Below are 16,901 nucleotides of genomic sequence, written 5' to 3' on the forward strand. Positions count from 1 at the left end.
GCTTCCAGCAACCAGAGTGGAACTGCTGGCCAAAGGAGGTGCCAGGGGTTGGCAGGAAAAGGCCAGAGCAGAGTCAGGCCCGAGTCCACAGTTAGCTGGCAGCAGGGAGGGCTGGTGCGCTTGGCCAGGCTGCAAGCTCTGCCATCACCAACTCCAGGACACCCTCACGCCTGTGAAGTGCCCGGTGATTGCACACAATGGCTTGGACTGGCCTGAGAGAGCTCCTCGGGTGGGGCTCACACTTGTGCTGTAGAACCTGAGCCATCACCACACCAGCCTGTGCTGAAGGGGCCCTGGTGGTAGGCCCCTGGAGGTGGCAAGTCTCTACTTTTGCTGAGGATGAGTTACCTCCTTTATTACATTCCCCTCAGAAAGGACTCATTTACAACGTACAGAGAGAAGTGAGTTTCTTTTTGAACACGGTCAGGGCTCTGAGCGGATCCTCCTGCAAGTTGATGCTGTCGGGGGCTGGCAGGCTCGTCATATCGCTAAGAAACCACAGGTACACAGACAGCTGAGGAGCCACACCGGGAGCAAGGGAAAGCTTCTCCTCCCACCCCCCAAAAGGACCACTCTGCACATTTCAAACAAGACATAAAATGGTGACAGGGAAATCAATTCCTCTTCCACTTGATCTCCCGGAGGCTGGACGTCATCACCTTCAGGAGGACAAAAGCGGAGGGCGGCCTCCACCAGGTAACCCAGGCTGCATGGTCCCACCCACAAGTCGCACACACAGGCACAGACCACCTCACTCACACGAGGCCTTGGGGGCGCTCGCCAGGCTACTCTAAGAAAAAAATGATACTTGATGACACGAGGGGACCTGCCAGCAGCTGGAGGCAAGGTGGACCTGGCCCCCACAGCAGGTGTGTCTGTCACCCCGCTCTGCATCAGCCACTTTTGGACCCACCTGCTCCTTGACTGACACACAGAATGAATGTCGCTAAAGGAGCGGTGGTGGGGGCCACACCTGGAGGAAAGTTTAATCTCTAAGTGTGGAAGGTGCCACCTGAGAATGTCTGTGAGTCCTGAGCCCAGGGGGAGTCCTGTCATCTCCCGGGAGACGGTGAATGCATTATTGCTCGTTAAGAGGCTGTATACAGATCCAGAGGCAGCTCTGCTTTCCAGCTGGTTCAAGCCATGACATCCACTCACACCTGCCAGCCCTGAGATTTTGCTGGCACCATCTCAGCGCCTTGATCCCCCGGGCCCCATCACACTTGTCTCTGGACAGGTGGCATCTGCAGAAGAGCAAAGACCCTACAGATATTTCCGAATGCCACTGACACCATCAGCTCCTGTGCCCTAGAGCGTGCTCATCAATGTCACATGGCAGCCAGGCTGTGCCAGGAGAGAGGGTTAACCCCCAACTAGGTGCCCCCAAGGTCTAGGGGGTTAAGATTACACAAAAACCATAGGCCCTGAGAAGTGCTGGGATGTGGATGAAACTGTATCCAGGGGCCCAGCCAGCCCTGAGACCTCCTGCAGGGCCAGGGCTGGACAGACACCTCTGCCCACTGGTCATTCCCAGCGGAAACAGGACACACCTGAGTTGTGTCCTGCACAACTCATCTCAAGCTACTGCTGCTCCCTACCTCATCTCAAGGAGATGCCCTTGCTCATGTGCCACCCTGGAGGGATAGTGTCACCACGAATGGATCCCCCTCACAGGCCGAGGAGGTGAAGAGAAGCAGCCTGGGCTCCTGCCAGCAAAGCCTCCATCTGATTTGTTAAGAGCTGAACCCCAGAGCCCAGATCTGCACCTGGACCTGATCTTTGCCTAGTGAGCACTTGAGCGGTGGGTGAGGGGCCCAGCACACAGAGGTTTCCTCCTCTCTGCTCCTCTCTGCTTCACCTGGGTCTGCCTGGAGGACTGATTTTGACATGTAAAGACTTGGTGAGCAGAAAGGAACCCTAAGTTTAAATCAGGCAATCACTACGTGCACCGAAAGATGTAATGACACCTCTGCTGTGCCAGGGGCTGTGAGCAGAACCAAGTGCTGCCCTTGGTGCACCGTGTGGGCAGGATGGCCCAGCGCCAGCCACAGCCCCCGTCTAGATACGTGGGCACGAAACACACCCGCGAGCCACTCACGCATCCCGAACCTGCATCAATAGGAAGGAAAGAAACATTTTCTATGCGCTAATTGAACAACTGTTGTGGGCTTTCTTGTCTCTCTGATTAAGGGAAATGAGAATGCTGCTAATTAGCAGCTGGAAAATGCCAAAGAAATGTGTAAATGTCCTTCAGAAACCACCATGTGAGAGAAGCTGCTAGGACTTATCACAGATTGTCAACGCTCCATGAAAAATTCCTCCTGCAGGTCACGAAGAAGCGAATAGGAAAGAACCTGAATTCCACCTGGAACAGCAAGGCTCTCTGCGGGGGGCCCTGGGTGAGGGCAGCAGAGACCCCAGCGGTCAAGGCACGGGTGCAGCAGATCAGGCATGCTCCATACCCATAGGGCAGCCACATCACTGCAGCCCTCAGGCGTGCTTGTCCTTGGAGGGAAGGTCTTTTTCTGGCCACTGGTCTGCCCTCAGGGCTTAGTCAAAATGTAGGACCAGAGAGACATGTGGGCCAAAGGCTCCCAAGGGTCGTTGGCACCATATACATTTTTTCTTAATCCGAAATGCCCCTATTCTTGATGACTGGGGAGTTGGTTCTAATCTCTAAAGGTAAAGCAAACAGGCTTAAAACTAATTCAGCAGGCGGGACTAGCCACGATTCGAAGTCTTCCTCCTGATGTGAAGGACTTGACAGTGATGACTCATTTACATGGCAGGAGAGGTGGCCAGGGAATTACTCCTCCTTTTGTAAAGGAAATAAACATACTCAGGCATTTGCTATAATCTCAGGCCCGAGCAGCCCTCAAGCCACCTTTCACAACACATGTTCCCAGGTGCTGAGGGGTGGGTTTTTCTTTTTCTTTTTTTTATTATTTAAATTTTATTTTTATATTCCCCTTACAATTATAACCCCCTTATTTTGACCCCAAGCCCTCCTTTCCCCGCCCCCACCACCCATAGAGTGTCTCTGGTTCATAGTTGTTTGTTGATTTTGATACTTTCTTTCTTATAGTTATTCTTTTTCCTGGTCCCTTATTTAAGTTTTCTAGATTCCTGCTATGAGCGAGACCATCTGGTATTTTTCTTTTTCTTTCTGGCTTATTTCACTGAGCATGATCCCTTCCAGCGCCATCCATGTTGCTGAAAATTGCATGTGTTTATCTTTTTTGAATGCTGAGTAATATTCCATGGTGTATATGTACCACATCTTCTCGATCAAGTCATCTATTTTTGGGCATTTGTAAAGCTTAGCTTTATAAGCTAAGCTATTGTAAAAAGCTTAGCTATTGTAAACAGTGCTGCTATAAACATAGGGGTGCAGGTGCTCTTTGGAATTGATGTTTCTGTGTCCTTTGGGTAAATACCTAAGAGTGGAATTGCTGGATCATATGGAAGCTCTATGTTTAGTAGGTCAAGAAATCTCCGAGGGGTGGGTTTTTCTTGCTCTGATTTATGGCGACAAACCCAAGCGGACCCATCATCCGCCAGTCTGCCCCTGAGAACAGGCCTGTGGAGACACTTCCTTACCCTTCACTCATGGGTGACACTGCGAGAAAGCACCCTCCACACACACAGGCTAAGGACCAAGGTCGATCATTGAGGAATGTAAAAGATGTCCAAAAAAGTGACAAAAACCTAAAAAGGTTTGAATTGTCCTAAAAAGACACAGACTACCAACACTGAATCAAAATGAAACAGACAAGCTGACTAGATCTGTACTAGAGGAGAGGCTGAATCAGTAATCAGCGAACTCCCCACGAGAGAGCACATTTCAGAAGGCTTCTTTGATTAAGTCTACCAAACAGTGAAGAGTAATTGTTACCAATTCTGCACAAACACTTCCAAAATTGAGAAGAAGAGGGGATATGTCCAAGTCATCCTGTGAGACTGATGTTACCCTGATACCCCATGCCAGGTAGACATCTCCTAAATGAACACTACATCATCTCCTGTGAATATGTATATAAACTTCTCAACAAAACACTAGTCAACTGAATTCAGCTATATATAAGCATAATTAACCAGACAGCATATATCCCAGGACAGTTAGGTTGGTTTAAAATCTGAAGACAATTAATGTAATAAATCAATAGAATAACAAAAAAATCAAGATTGTTTTAAGAGACACAAGAAAAGGGCCTCCCCTGGTGGCACAGCGGTTGAGTGCTGGGTTGCGAGGCTGCCCGCAGCCTCTGCAGCGCCAGTTTGATCCTGGGCCACTGGCGAGGGTCCCACCAAAAAAAAAAAAAAAAAAAAGAAACATAAGAAAAGCATTTAACAAAATCCAATTATCTCTCTGTGTGTGTGTGTGTGTGTGTGTGTGTGTGTGTAAGAAAAGGAAGGTGATAGCTAATGTGTCTGGGTTATTTTTTTTTTTTTTTTATATTTAAAGGCCAGGTTTATTAGGGAAAGGATAAAACAGTTAAAGACACTTGCATAGACACAAGTGGGCAGGAAGAGCTGCTAAGAGAGGCCTACGTGATTGCAGGTGGCCAGCCTTGAGGACAGCGGCCTCCACTGAGGGAGGTCAGTGAAGGGAAGTTCCAGCATGGTACAGGTCACGGGCAGGCAGGAAGGCTGCTGCCCTGCAGAGGAGAGTTTGTGAAAAGAAGCACCTGCATAGTCACAGGTGGGCAGAGGAAGTGCTGCTTGGGTATTCTTTTGAGGTGATAAAAATACTCAAACTGACCAAGATGATAGTTGTACATACCTATTAATACACTAAAATCCATTGAATTGTATTGTTTAAGTGGATGAGTTCTATGGTATATGAATTAAACCTCAATAAAAGTGTTATTAAAATTAACACAAGTCAGCAAGATGTGTATAGTGGCTGTCCCTTAGACATGGCCTGTATTCTCCAGTTTGCCATAGTCCACACCACTTCCTAGAATGCTCCACAACGAGGCTAAGAGGCAGATGCTATTTAGCTTGCACTTCCAGGTATGTTCCACACTTCTTGATTGTTTCCCTCATTTACTTTACCTGTCTCACCCCGTGTCAAGATAGGCAGTGGATTCAAAGTCAGAGGAATGAGCCTGAAGGGGTTGTTAAGACTGAAAAACCCTGTAAAGTGAGGTGACATTCTCCGAGATTTTGGGCTATGCTGCAAACCCAGCGCACAACCGCAGGCAAGGCACCTTACTGTTTCTAGAAAAGGACTCTGAGACTAGGTCTCTGTGAAGGTTAATTCTGACTTCAGACGTTCCTGGAATTAGGGGAGTCTGTTTCACATGGTTGCTAGCCTGCGAGGACTTGCCGGCCACATGAACAAGGCAATGTCAGAGGCCAACACAAGTATCAGGACCGTGGGATGGCTCGTGATCGGGGTGGGGGAGGTGAAGTTGCACCCCCTTGCTGCACCTTCGGGATCCCCACCACACAATGGATCTACCCAGGTCTCTTTCAAATCTGGGACGAGGCTCATCTGGTGCTGGTGCGGCTGTCATTTTACCCTGGACACGTGGTAAGCGCCCTTCACCAAGTAAAAGTGGGTTTTGGGCCCACCACATCCAAGGCCAATGCACAGCTGCAGTTTAGTGACAGGCTTGGCGTCACTACCTCTGGTTTTGGCTGCCTGTGTTTGCGCCTATGGTAGTGGTTTGACAATCGGGTGAGTTTCCTCTTAAACACAGTTCAGTTTTCATGACTGCATAACAACTCATAACCTTAGAATATTGGTGTTTTTTTTTTTTTTTGTTTTTACTCTTTGCTATAACAACAGGGTTATTAAAAAAGATTTAAACAACTTGAATATTCTGCAAGGAGAAAGGGACTAAGTACAAATGACAGCATAAATATAATCAGCCAGCCTACAGGGAGAACTTAGGATAAAATCCCTGAAGAACGTGGAACACTAAACACTTCCATACCATGCACATGGCCAAATTAGTATTTGCCAGACTAGGGAGAGGGTTCAGAAAGGAATGTGGAAAAAACAGAAAAGACTGATATATACTTTAAATGCAATTTTCTTTATGGTTATTATGGTGATGCTTATGTAATAATATTTTACTCTTAATTAAAAGACTGACGGAAAAGAAACCATTAGCTAATAGTGTGGGCAGTTTGTGGATATGGAATAAAAATCACAAAGGTAGCAAGTGAATGATTCAAGTTTCAGTAACAATGAATCAGAGAATCAAAGACCCTTGCAGGTTGCAGCTGATGAGACGAGTGTCAGCTCTGGAAAAATCAAGCAGTGAGCCAAGGGGCCACCTGGAGGAGGAAGTAAAAGGAACAAGGGGACTCACCACGGCGACACCCCTGGCCTCCTGGTAGGTCACCTTCACGACGTCTGCAGCGCTGGAGTTGAGGAAGAAGTAGCCAGAGCCTTCTCTGATGTGCAGCTCTGCCTGTGAGGAGGGGTGGGCTGGCGTCAGCGGCTGGGTCCCTCCCGCGCGTGGTCTGGGGGCAGCAAGGAGGCAGGAAGGGCCGTACCTGCACACTCGGGTGGTTGTAGATGGTCACCTCTTCTGGACTCACCCGCACGTCCTCCACCAGGATGAGCTCTATGGAGGCTGACACAGGTGCGAGGGGGTCGTGCTAAAAGGCGAGGCCAGCGTCGTCAGAGTCAGGAGGCAACAGGACCCCATCCCCGCTCTGGGAAGAGCAGGACCCTAGGCCCCAGGTCCTGGCCTCGCCCCAGGGCAGTGGTTCTGTCTGGAACACAAGCCTGCACCCCCAAGCAAACCATCTGTGCTTCTAGCCCAGCCGGCAGGTCACACCCCTTTGAGACATCTCCCCAGCCTGTCAGGGTGACTGCGACCCTCCCACCTGCTGGGCTGGAACACGCAGACCACCCCCGGAGAGCCCTGGAAAGCAGGGGCTCTTGGGGGGCACACAGCAATTGACTAAGGGCCCAAGCGGCCTGGGCATGGGGGTCACTGCAGAGGCAGCATCTGGGCGGCTCCTGGAGGACAAGCGGGGCCCTCACTCCCTCAGCTGTGCTTATTTCAGCAGCCGGTTCCTGCCACCTGTTATTCTAGGTGGCTGCAGAACCCACACGGCTGGGCCCAGCCTGAGTGAGGCCGAGGGGGCAGAGCAACCTGCCCTCAGGGAGATGATATGCCAATGCAAGGATTGAAAAGAAGAATGAGTGATAACAGGTGCGGGCTGGTGTGGGCAATGAAAGGGTATGACAGGCGCAGGGGCTCCCAGGAGGACTCTCTGGTGAGAAGGGAAGTGAAGGCATGAGGGCAACAAAGAGAACGACATAGGGCAAAAAGTGGATGTGTTCAGGGGCACTTGTCGGGGTGTTCCCACCCAGCGGGGAGGCCCATCAGGCCACCCATGAGCCAGAGGCCTCCTGGTGCTGTGGGAACCAAGGCCCCACCTTCAGGGCCAGGTGCAGGTGTCACTTCCGAGGCCACCTCCCTCAAGGCCAACTCCCTCAGCGCTGCTCCCCACTCCCCAGGTGACAATTCAAGGCCCTCATCTTGGCATTTAGGGCCCCCCACATTCCAGCCCCACCATCCCTTTCCAGCTGTCACCTGCTGTCTCCCTGCTAGTCAAAACCTACACTGGGGTGGGCACATCTGGGCAGGACTCTCCTGGGGATCCCTCTCCCTCCCACCTCAAATATACCCATTTGCCACCCACGAGCATGCCTCTGCCTGGGGTAGTGAGACACCGAGATGGGGGCACGGTCCATGTGTGCAGATGGGGAAGTCCTGTGTACATGTGCGCAGGGGTCTGTGCCCAGTGAGTGGGGCGCTCAAGGGGTTCTGAGCCCTGAAGAAGCAGTTACTCTGTGCTAGGGCCCGGGACCAAGAGCAGAGGAGCTGACCTGGAGGCTGGGACTAAAAGGATGGAGGCCAACCCACAGGAAAAGTAAGGGAGGGAAGGGACGCATTCCATATGGCAGGAACTGTGTACTCAAAGTCATGGCGGCCTGGACCACCTGGTCTGGTCTGGCGGGGTCCGTAAGTCAGGGGGTGGGGCGAGAAGGAGCTGGATGGGCCAGCCCCAGTTGACAATGAGGGTGGCTTCATCTTGGAGACCAAGAAACCCCAAAGGCGTAAACAAGAGCTGAGAGGGTGTAGGACCAGCCTGCCTCCTAGTCCAATGCCTCCAGGCGCCTGAGTGCAGAGCGTGCAGGTGGGGAGACAGTCACAGAGCCCTGCGTGGTTGTCCCCAACTGGGGGACGAGGTGTGAACAGGGCTCAGGACATGGGGACACAGGACCCTCCCACGCTGGGACCGGAAGGTACCGGCTGTTTCACCCCGGCTGCGCCCAGGTGGGACTGCTGGTAGCTGATGGCGGTGGCGGAGACAGCGGTGGCTCCTGAGGCCTCATGGACTGAAATGGCCTGCAAACCTGAGTCCAGGAAGAGAGAAGTGCCTGTTAGATTTCTGCCCCACTGAGGCCCGGGAAGCCCCACCCCCACCAATTTGTACTATTAACTCTCCCACAGTCCTAAACAGACTACTGAGTGTGTTCAAACTGCACGGACTTTCCATGCACAGGCGCTGGGGCAGTTTCAAGGGCAGCTTAGAGAGCTGGAGAAGCTCTAGACTTCTGGCTGGGGTAGGACGAGGCAGTAGGCAGCAGAGCTCAGGTCCTGGAGCCAAACTGCCCTGTTGTTTAACTCAGGGTTTGAGGCTTTCCTGCAGCATCTCCCCACCTCTGAAACAGGGGCTCCAGTTCCTACCCTAGTGTTCCCTAAGTTTTAATTCCAATTAAGGGGAGTCCCGGATAACAGCTTCCAACCATATCAGCCTTCCTCAGCACCCCTCTTATCTGCCTGAGGTTTTGTTGCTCTGTCCTTCTGCCCTGAAGCAATGGCGTGGCCACCCCAGCTCACCATGCAACTTCTTTTGGCCGCTCCCGTCATCTTGGGACACCAGCTGCATAGGTAGGTCAACTTCAATGCTAGCCAGCAGTGGCCTGGTGGACTCCCACTGGATGCTTAGAGAGCTGAAGTTGTCAAATCTGCGGCCCTGCTGGTCATAGGCAGCCAGGTCCAGCAGGGGGTTGCGGTGGCTGGAGACCGGCACCTGAAAAAGTCAAGGCCAGTGCCCAGGTCACACCCAGGATGAAGGACAGTCGCTCCGGACCACACAGTGCACCCCAAACCTGGCCAGGTGCCTTGTGGGCTCATGAGGGGACTGGGGAGGGGATGGGGTAAGGTATGACCTGACCACTGCCACAGCCCAGCTTGTCAGCAGGCGTCCTGCATGGGCAGTGCACAGGACAGTCCCAAGAGTCAACAGTGCCAAGACTGGAAGACCCTATCCAACATCTCTCTCCTGCCCCACTCCAGACAGGCTGCTCTCCTTTCTGTCTCACTCGCTCAAATCCAGTTCTCCTCCTCCCCACCCCATGACCACCTCAACCCCTCCGGGATGGCTCCCCCAGTGAGCTAACAGGAATGCCATCTGCAGTCCATAAGGTGTCCTGGAGCCATTGAACTTGCTCCTTTTGGAGCCGAGTTCTCACTTGATCATTAAAGATCCCAGTGAGGTGGGAGCTGTCGTGCCCCTAGTAAGGGTGGGAAGCAGAGGCCCAGGGGTGTGAGGAGGAACAGATCAGAGGTGATGTGTCAGCTGAGTGGCTCCTCCCTCAACTCCACTGCCTCCTTGCTCCCCTGGCAAGTCTGGCCCTAGACCGGCACCCGCCCAGCCTCACTCCTCCCAGACACTGTTCCCCACTTCCCTCCCTGACTGAATGGCATGGGGACAGACGGAGTAGGTGGCGAAGCAGGGAACCCCAAGCACACAGACACCTGGGTCTCACAGCCTGGACTCAAATCCCAGCTCCACCTCTTACCACCTGAAGAGCTGCTGATGTCCCAGAGCTCAAGTGTGAGGTAGGAATCGCGACGGAAACCACTTCCTAAGGCTGTCTTCAGTAAAGGTCAGGGGCGATCATTTTAAAAGCCTGGCTCGTTGTAATTAATGGTCAAGCGGGTACTGGGCCCTTGTTAGTAGTGCTCAGAAATGTGTCCAGGTCTCCACCAGGCACAGGGCCAAGAGGAGGGCCTGGACATCTCTGGCCCTTGCAGCCAGGAGTGATCATGTGACTTGCTCAGGCCAGTGAAATGTGCTAAATCACTTGTGACAACTCTACGAAGAAGCTTTACTGGCCAGAGCAGGACCTGCCGTGCTCACTGGCAGGCATGTGCAGTATGTGCAGATGCGAACCTGTGCTATGGCCAGGGGACAAGAAGCACGCTGGGATCTGGGGTTGCCTGTTACTACAGCCCAACCTCACAAGTCCTGACTATGCAGCTACCCAACTCCCCATCCCACCAGGAAGGATCCTCCCCAAGTCCTTCCAGGTCTCCTGTCTCTACAGAACACTGGACCAAAGCATCTTAGGAATTCTAAATACAGGTCAGCACGATTCCTGGAGATGCAAAGGATTTATTCTGGACACGAGTCTGGCAGCTGTGACTGGTCGGGGACAAGAATAAGCACATTCTGGATGCCGCACTTCTGCCCCCAGATGCAACCACCCCCAGGCAGAAAACTAACATTCCTTCTTTCTCCCTTCTCCCCCAGGGAAAGATGTCAACCCAGTGTGCCAAAGCATGCTCAAGTCTACTGGATCTTTCCAATGACCATCTGAGGCAAAAACATTATCCCCCTCATTATAAAATAAGACTCAGAGACACTAAGCAACTAACCCAAGGTCACACAGATTTAGGGGTGGACATGTCCATCAGGCACGGGGCCAGCAGCAAGGCTAGTACATCTTGGCCCTCGGGCTTCCTCTAACACCGGGTAGCCTTCTCCCCTGTGCATGAGCTGGGCAGCGGCTCCGAGCACCAGCTAATCAGTCTCCTGGCAAACCACCAGCACTCGAGCACAGTTGCTGAATGCTGGATGATCTGCTCAAGGACCGGGGCAGGCTAGAGAGTGGTTCCACTTTGTCAAGCCCAACTTGTCAGCTCTGTTCTGGCGTCTGGTCTTGCTAATAATGGACTCTGCAAATGCTTCCTGGGCAGCCTCTGCATTTTGGAAAGGTGTACAATTAAATTTATTCTGCACCCAGGATGCATCGCCAGGATCTGCCTTTCTCAAGGTCCCCTAATGAGACCATAAATCGCAGGAGCCATGCCTGAATGGCTCACAGCTCCGGGACCCCAGAACTGATGGATCGCATAGCAGTTCCATGTTTGAAGTCATTACCTCCTGGCAAGGGAGATCTACGACATACCCAAGCCAGGTCAGAGCCATGCTCCACTGCCTGCCCACCATCCTGCAGTCCAGGTGGAAGCGCTGGGCTGCCCCAGAAGCAACAGGAGAGAGAGGGCCAGATACAGCTCGCTCGGCAAGTGCCCACCATGTAAGGACAGGCAAGATGCATGCAGAGCTGCCGGGTTTGCCCAGCCTGGACACGAACTGGCTGCAGGGAGGCAGGCAGGCTGTGCTTCTGAGGGGCACCTGCTCTCCAGGTTTGCACTATCTCCGAGACCCTCTCCCCTCTTCAGCAGCACCCCAGCTTGGCTTCTCCAGGCATTTGAGCCTGTGAGAGTCAGGGCAGAAGACCACAGGGCCACAGACACAGCATGCTCACTCGCACACTCGCTCATCCACCACACAGTCTGAGTTCCTGCCACAAGCACAGTGCTGTTCGAGACACAGAAAAAAGAACATCAATTCCCGAATTCTGCATCTGCAGTGTTAGATGACAAGTGCTTGGGGGGATGGGGGAGAAGGGAAATGGAATGTAAAATGCTGAGGGAGAGACTTCAGAGGTGGTCTAAAGGCTGGGGAAGGCAGGGTGAGCTCACGCCCAAGGGAAGGGCCAGCCCGAGACATGGGCACCACTGGGCAGGGGAGGAGCGTGTGGGTGGAGGCCCTCGGGCCTGCGGGATAGAGGGGCTCTGGCTTGTACTCTGGGTGAAAGTCCAGCCACCACCTGGTTTAAGCAGAGAATAACACTGACCAAACAAGTAATAGTCACCACTGGGAATGCCCTCTGCCCAGCCCCATCACCCCCTGCAGCCACCCCGAGAGGCCCCGGCACCATCAGCACCTTCCAGGGTAGAGGGGCACGCACAAGGCTGGGATTCAGGCCTTGGCTGCCAGCCCCAAGCACTGGGCCTGCCATCAGAGGAGGTTCCCTGCCTCACACGCGGAGACCCAGGAGGTGAGGTTTTCCAGAGTATACACTCAGTATTTTATTCGTTCCACAGGGAAAACCGGCTAAACCCATAAAAGTGATTTAAAACATGAAACTCTCAGGACACTGGTCTCAATAGCCCTGTGTGAGCAAATGGCTATTTGGAGCAGCTGCCCATAGGTGTGCCTCCCCAGGGGCTCCAGGCCGGGGTGCCTCACCTGTGGAAGGAACACTTGGGGATTCTTCCCCGGCCCTTACAGGGCAGGTAGGAGAACTCTCCGTGGCAGAGCACAAAGAATCCTGATTTTAGCAGATGCTGTGGAGGCGCCAACCCTACAGGGACCCGTGTCTCAGAGCTGAGGGCACAACAAAGCTGAGCACAGAAGTCCACCACCCGCCCTCAGAGCCGTGGGAAGCAAAGCTGACCACACCCCTGGGGACGAGAGGCCAGCCACACACCCCACAGAGGGCCTGTTCCCGAATCCCAGACACTGCAGTCTGGCACCTCCCCTGGAGCTCCAGAGAGAGATATTCCCAGCCCTCCACCTCCAGTGAGGAGCCAGTTTCCATCTCCAGCTGCCCCAGTGGGAGAGGCTGTGACACAAACAGCTTAGGAGAGGCTCCCTTCGGGGCACTGAGGACATGCACTGAGCATGCCTGGCGTGAGCTGGGAAGAGGTGCAGAGGCTCTGCTCCGGAGGTGGCCTCAGGAGACATAGACCCCCGAGAGAGAGAATAGCTGGGTGTACCTGGGGTTGGCTGCAGGGCTTACTTGGGTTGGGAGAAGGGAAACAGCTGCACCAAGGAGGCCTTGAACTTAGGGCTAGCTAAACCTAGGTTCTCCCTCTGGGACCCTGCCCACCTCCATGCCACATGGATAAGACTGGGTGAAGACAGGATAATCCTGGGGACTGGGAACAAGTGAGAGGTGAGTTTCTAGCACCACTCACTATTCTGATGACTGCAAGCGCAGCAGGACTCAGAGAGCCTGTCCTGGCCTCAGGGCCTTGCACTTGCTGTTCTACCTGGGGCACCTTGACCTCAACTCTTCTGGCCCATCATCTCCTGACCGCGGAGAGCTTAGACTGGTCTATGCACCCCTGAGAGACCTTTCCTGCTCCCTCTGAAGTGGCCTCTGGTGCCACCCTCTACCCTGGATTTCACTCCTTTAAGGCACTTCCCACTTTCTGATCCTTCTTGCCCATCTGTGTGCTGCCTGGTTTCCCCGTCAGCCCTGCCCTGCCCTGTCTACTCTGTATTCCAGAACCTAGGAACAAGCCTAGCGGAGGTGGTGCTCACAGTTACAGGCTGAGCCAATGAAAGGGGGCTAAGAAGGGGCTGGGGGCCAGGGCTGCTGGAAGGTTCTCTCCCCCTTGATCATCTGAGCGGCAAGGGGCTGGGCTTGCTGCTGCAGACTGTGGGTGCCAATTTACATCCATGCATGCAGAGTGACCCCAAGTGACCGTCTTCCCAATCCCACATTTATGTTTGAATCACAGCCCACCTGCCCCCGAAATGGGTGGAAGGCGCTGGTCACCCACCGTGTCTCAGCAGACCCTGCTGACCACACACACACACTGCCCAGTCAACAGCCCCCACCTGAACGTCCGCATCACAGAAGAAAGTGACGAGCTTCATACAAACTGTCAGGTGTCAGCAGAGTGGGCGCTGAGCCCGGCAGGAGGGGAGAGGCACCACGCCATCCTGAGCTGCCACGAGCAGCTATGCCCCGAGAGGCCTCACCTCGCCAGGTGGGCTCCACGGGTGACACATGGCAAAACGTACCCCCTAAGCAACGCGGGCCCAAGTGCCACTCACCACCTGCTTGTTCTGCTGCAGCAGCGGGCAGGACAGGTCTAGCTGTGGGCTGGCGTAGACAGGCGTGAGGGTGAGCCTGGAGGGTGGCGCACACACCAACTTCACCACCGAGGGCTCCAGCACAGGAAAGGGGTTGGTGACACTGGGCCTGTTCCCCACTGAGAGGGCGATGACCTGGGGAGCAAGGGGAGCCATCAGACACCCTGAGTCGGAGACCCTGCTCTCTGGCGAGCCCCTCGTTACTCTCCTAAGCTTTCTGGATTCCTGCTGGCCTCCCACCTTATCTTTGGCTCCCTACTTTCGGGCCCCTGGGAATGAGGGTACCTCCTTATGATAAGGAAAACTAGTGCCCAGTCCTGAGCCTTGGGAATGCTGGCACAGGGCACCTGAAAGGCAAGCTGCCGCCCCAGCCAGCGGGCTCCAGCCCCACGGGAAGCCAGGCTCATACCTGTTCTGCTAGGTACACCTGGTCTCCTAGGTTTTTTGGCTTTTAGCATTTAAAAAAAAAAAAAACAAAAACAGATTTCTTAAAAAACAACCAAAACAGCTGGGATTCCCAATTTATCCCTAAACACAAAAGTTATGCCAACTGTCTGTGATCTCACGTGCTTACCTCCCTCACTCTGGAGGTAGCGTCACGTGGTGACATCTGATCTTGGGGGTCAGACTGGGAGTGGGGAGTACTGAAGCCTAGAGAGGAGGTCCCGGGGGACTGGAAAGGGAGTGGGGACAAGCTGGCTCCACCAGAGCAATGGGGCGAAGGGGTGGGGGAATGGGGACGTGCGTGCTGCACCTGCCTCCACCTGGTGTTCACTCAGGCCCATGCACCTCATGGAGCCTCAGTTCCTCCATCTGTAGGGTGGGGACAAGAGCAGCAGCTATCTCTCAGGGTCATTCTGAAGACTGGGTAAGTGAAGCCATGAGACACAGCAGGGTAAACTGGGGAACGTGACCTTCCTCCCCAGCCCTGGAGGGTGCGTCTAGGATAGTACTCACCTGCTCGCCCAAAACCTGACAGGTTGCAAGGATCCAGTGTTGCTGGTAATTTCGGGAAGCAGGGGGACCAAAGAGAGCCAGACCGATACTGTCCATGTCCTCAGAGGTAACGTTCCGGAAGAATTTGGAAGGCTCGAGGACCCAGGGTCTGGGACCGCCTTCAAACAGCATTTCCTTTGATGAGCCCAGGGTCACCAAGGCAACAGAGGAGGGGTCTACAGCCTGTGAGAGAGGAAGGTGCGGGCTCAGGATCCTCTGAAGGCTGGGTCCTCGCCTGTGGCTGACTGGCCCCCACAAAGGTCAGGAAGCCCGGCTCCTCTCTGGAACGCGGTGTGTGCATCAGGGACTCTCACAGGGTTGTCACCAAGATCTGATGGCGTGGCTAACGAGACCACGGGGAGGTATCCCCTCATGCCCCCCAGAATTGTTGTCATCGAAAGGACAAGAGGAAACTGTGTTGGCAGGAGGGGCACCGTGGGTGAGAATGTGACCTGGCACAGCACAGGGCAGCTCCTCCACAAATGAAAAATAAAGCTACCACATGATCCAGCAATTCCACTCTGGGAATTATATTCAAAGGCAACAAAAACACTAATTTGAAGAGATATTGGCACCTCCATGTTCACATCAGTGCTTTTTGTTTTTGTTTGTTTAAAATAGCTAAATCACAGAAACCACCTAAGTGTCCGTCAACAAATGAAGTGACAAGCGAATTATGTAGCCACACAATGGAATATTATTCAGTCACAAAAAATAAACTAGAAAACCCTCCAATTTCTGACAATATGAATGGAACTTGAGAGTGTTACAATAAGTGACTCAAGCCAAACAGTGAAAGATAAATACAGTGTCACCTCAATTATATGTGGAATCTAAAAGAATTTAAAATTATAAAAAACAAGTTCATTGGTACGAGTGGTGAGGGTGGGAGAAATGGGGGAAAAGAGTTAAAAGGTACAAACTTTCAGTTATAAAAGCAGTCAGTCCTGGGATGTTGCAAACAGAACAGTGACTATAGTTAACGACACTACAGTACGTATTTGAAAGTTGCTAGGAGGGTAGATCGCAGAAGTTCTCACCATAAGGAAAACTGCTGATAGAGGTTAACTGAACTCACTGTGGATCACTCTGCAGTGTAAACATATATTGAATCGTGTTGTACGCCCGACACCAGCGTTAATATGTCAATCATATCTTGAAGGGGAAAGAAAGGCCAAGAACCCTTGGTTGTTGCCTGCTCTGACAGCCTTATACTCAGGCTGGGGGTTCAGAGACGAGATTCTGACACCACCGAGCACCTTACAGCGGGAGACAGGGAGAAGAAAACATGTCGTCGGAGACCACAGCGGTCCTAGAAGTTAGCACTGACTAGCCCAGCCCCAGACCTTCCATGAAGGGGTGGGAACTGCCCACTGACCTGTCTTCTCCAGGCCTCCCCCATGAAGCAGGGTCAGTGACAGTCACATTTACCCCCTGCTGCGTGGCAGCCACTATGTGATGCTTCCCAAGCACCTTGAAGGCAGGCCCAGGTCTTTCTCGCTCACACTGTAATCACCAATGCTTATGAGCAGGTGCTGTGTCTTGGGCCAAATGAGCAATTCCCATCAGGAAGAGGGTGGACGGCAGGGCGTCCAGGCTCACCTTGAGCGGCAGGTAGGCAGCAATGGTGATCCGGGCGCTCAGGTGGATGTGGCCATGTTTGTAGCTCACGAGGAGTGCAGTGTAGCCCTGGGCCTCTGCTCGCACCTTGACTCCACTGCAGTGCTCAGATCCCGGCGGCAGCCTCCCTGCAAGAGGAGGAGAACCAAACCGACACTGTGAGTTTGCTCTGCTGGGAAGGACGTGAGAGGCCAACAGCCCCGCTTTTCCTTCTGGGCCTGATATGCACTGAACTTTTTTAGCAAAAAATTCAAGTATAATTCCCATACCAAAAGTATGCTTAT

The 16,901-nt window shown here is 53.2% G+C and overlaps 1 protein-coding gene across 1 annotated transcript in view; it reads right to left on the bottom strand.

Annotated features, from left to right (window-relative positions):
* The window catches only part of NUP210 (nucleoporin 210), a gene marked incomplete at both ends in the record, with an annotated part of 86,580 nt that overhangs the window by 22,455 nt on the left and 47,224 nt on the right, over positions 1 to 16,901 (bottom strand). Inside the window, 7 exons of the mRNA XM_084247518.1 lie at positions 6,327 to 6,428; positions 6,514 to 6,618; positions 8,286 to 8,392; positions 8,880 to 9,072; positions 13,963 to 14,136; positions 14,959 to 15,180; positions 16,600 to 16,745. Coding sequence (XP_084103644.1) covers positions 6,327 to 6,428; positions 6,514 to 6,618; positions 8,286 to 8,392; positions 8,880 to 9,072; positions 13,963 to 14,136; positions 14,959 to 15,180; positions 16,600 to 16,745 — 1,049 coding nt within the window. The remainder of the gene's footprint in view (positions 1 to 6,326; positions 6,429 to 6,513; positions 6,619 to 8,285; positions 8,393 to 8,879; positions 9,073 to 13,962; positions 14,137 to 14,958; positions 15,181 to 16,599; positions 16,746 to 16,901) is intronic.

Source organism: Talpa europaea (genome assembly GCF_964194135.1).
Source record: "Talpa europaea genome assembly, chromosome: 11".
NCBI classification, from domain to species: domain Eukaryota; kingdom Metazoa; phylum Chordata; class Mammalia; order Eulipotyphla; family Talpidae; genus Talpa; species Talpa europaea.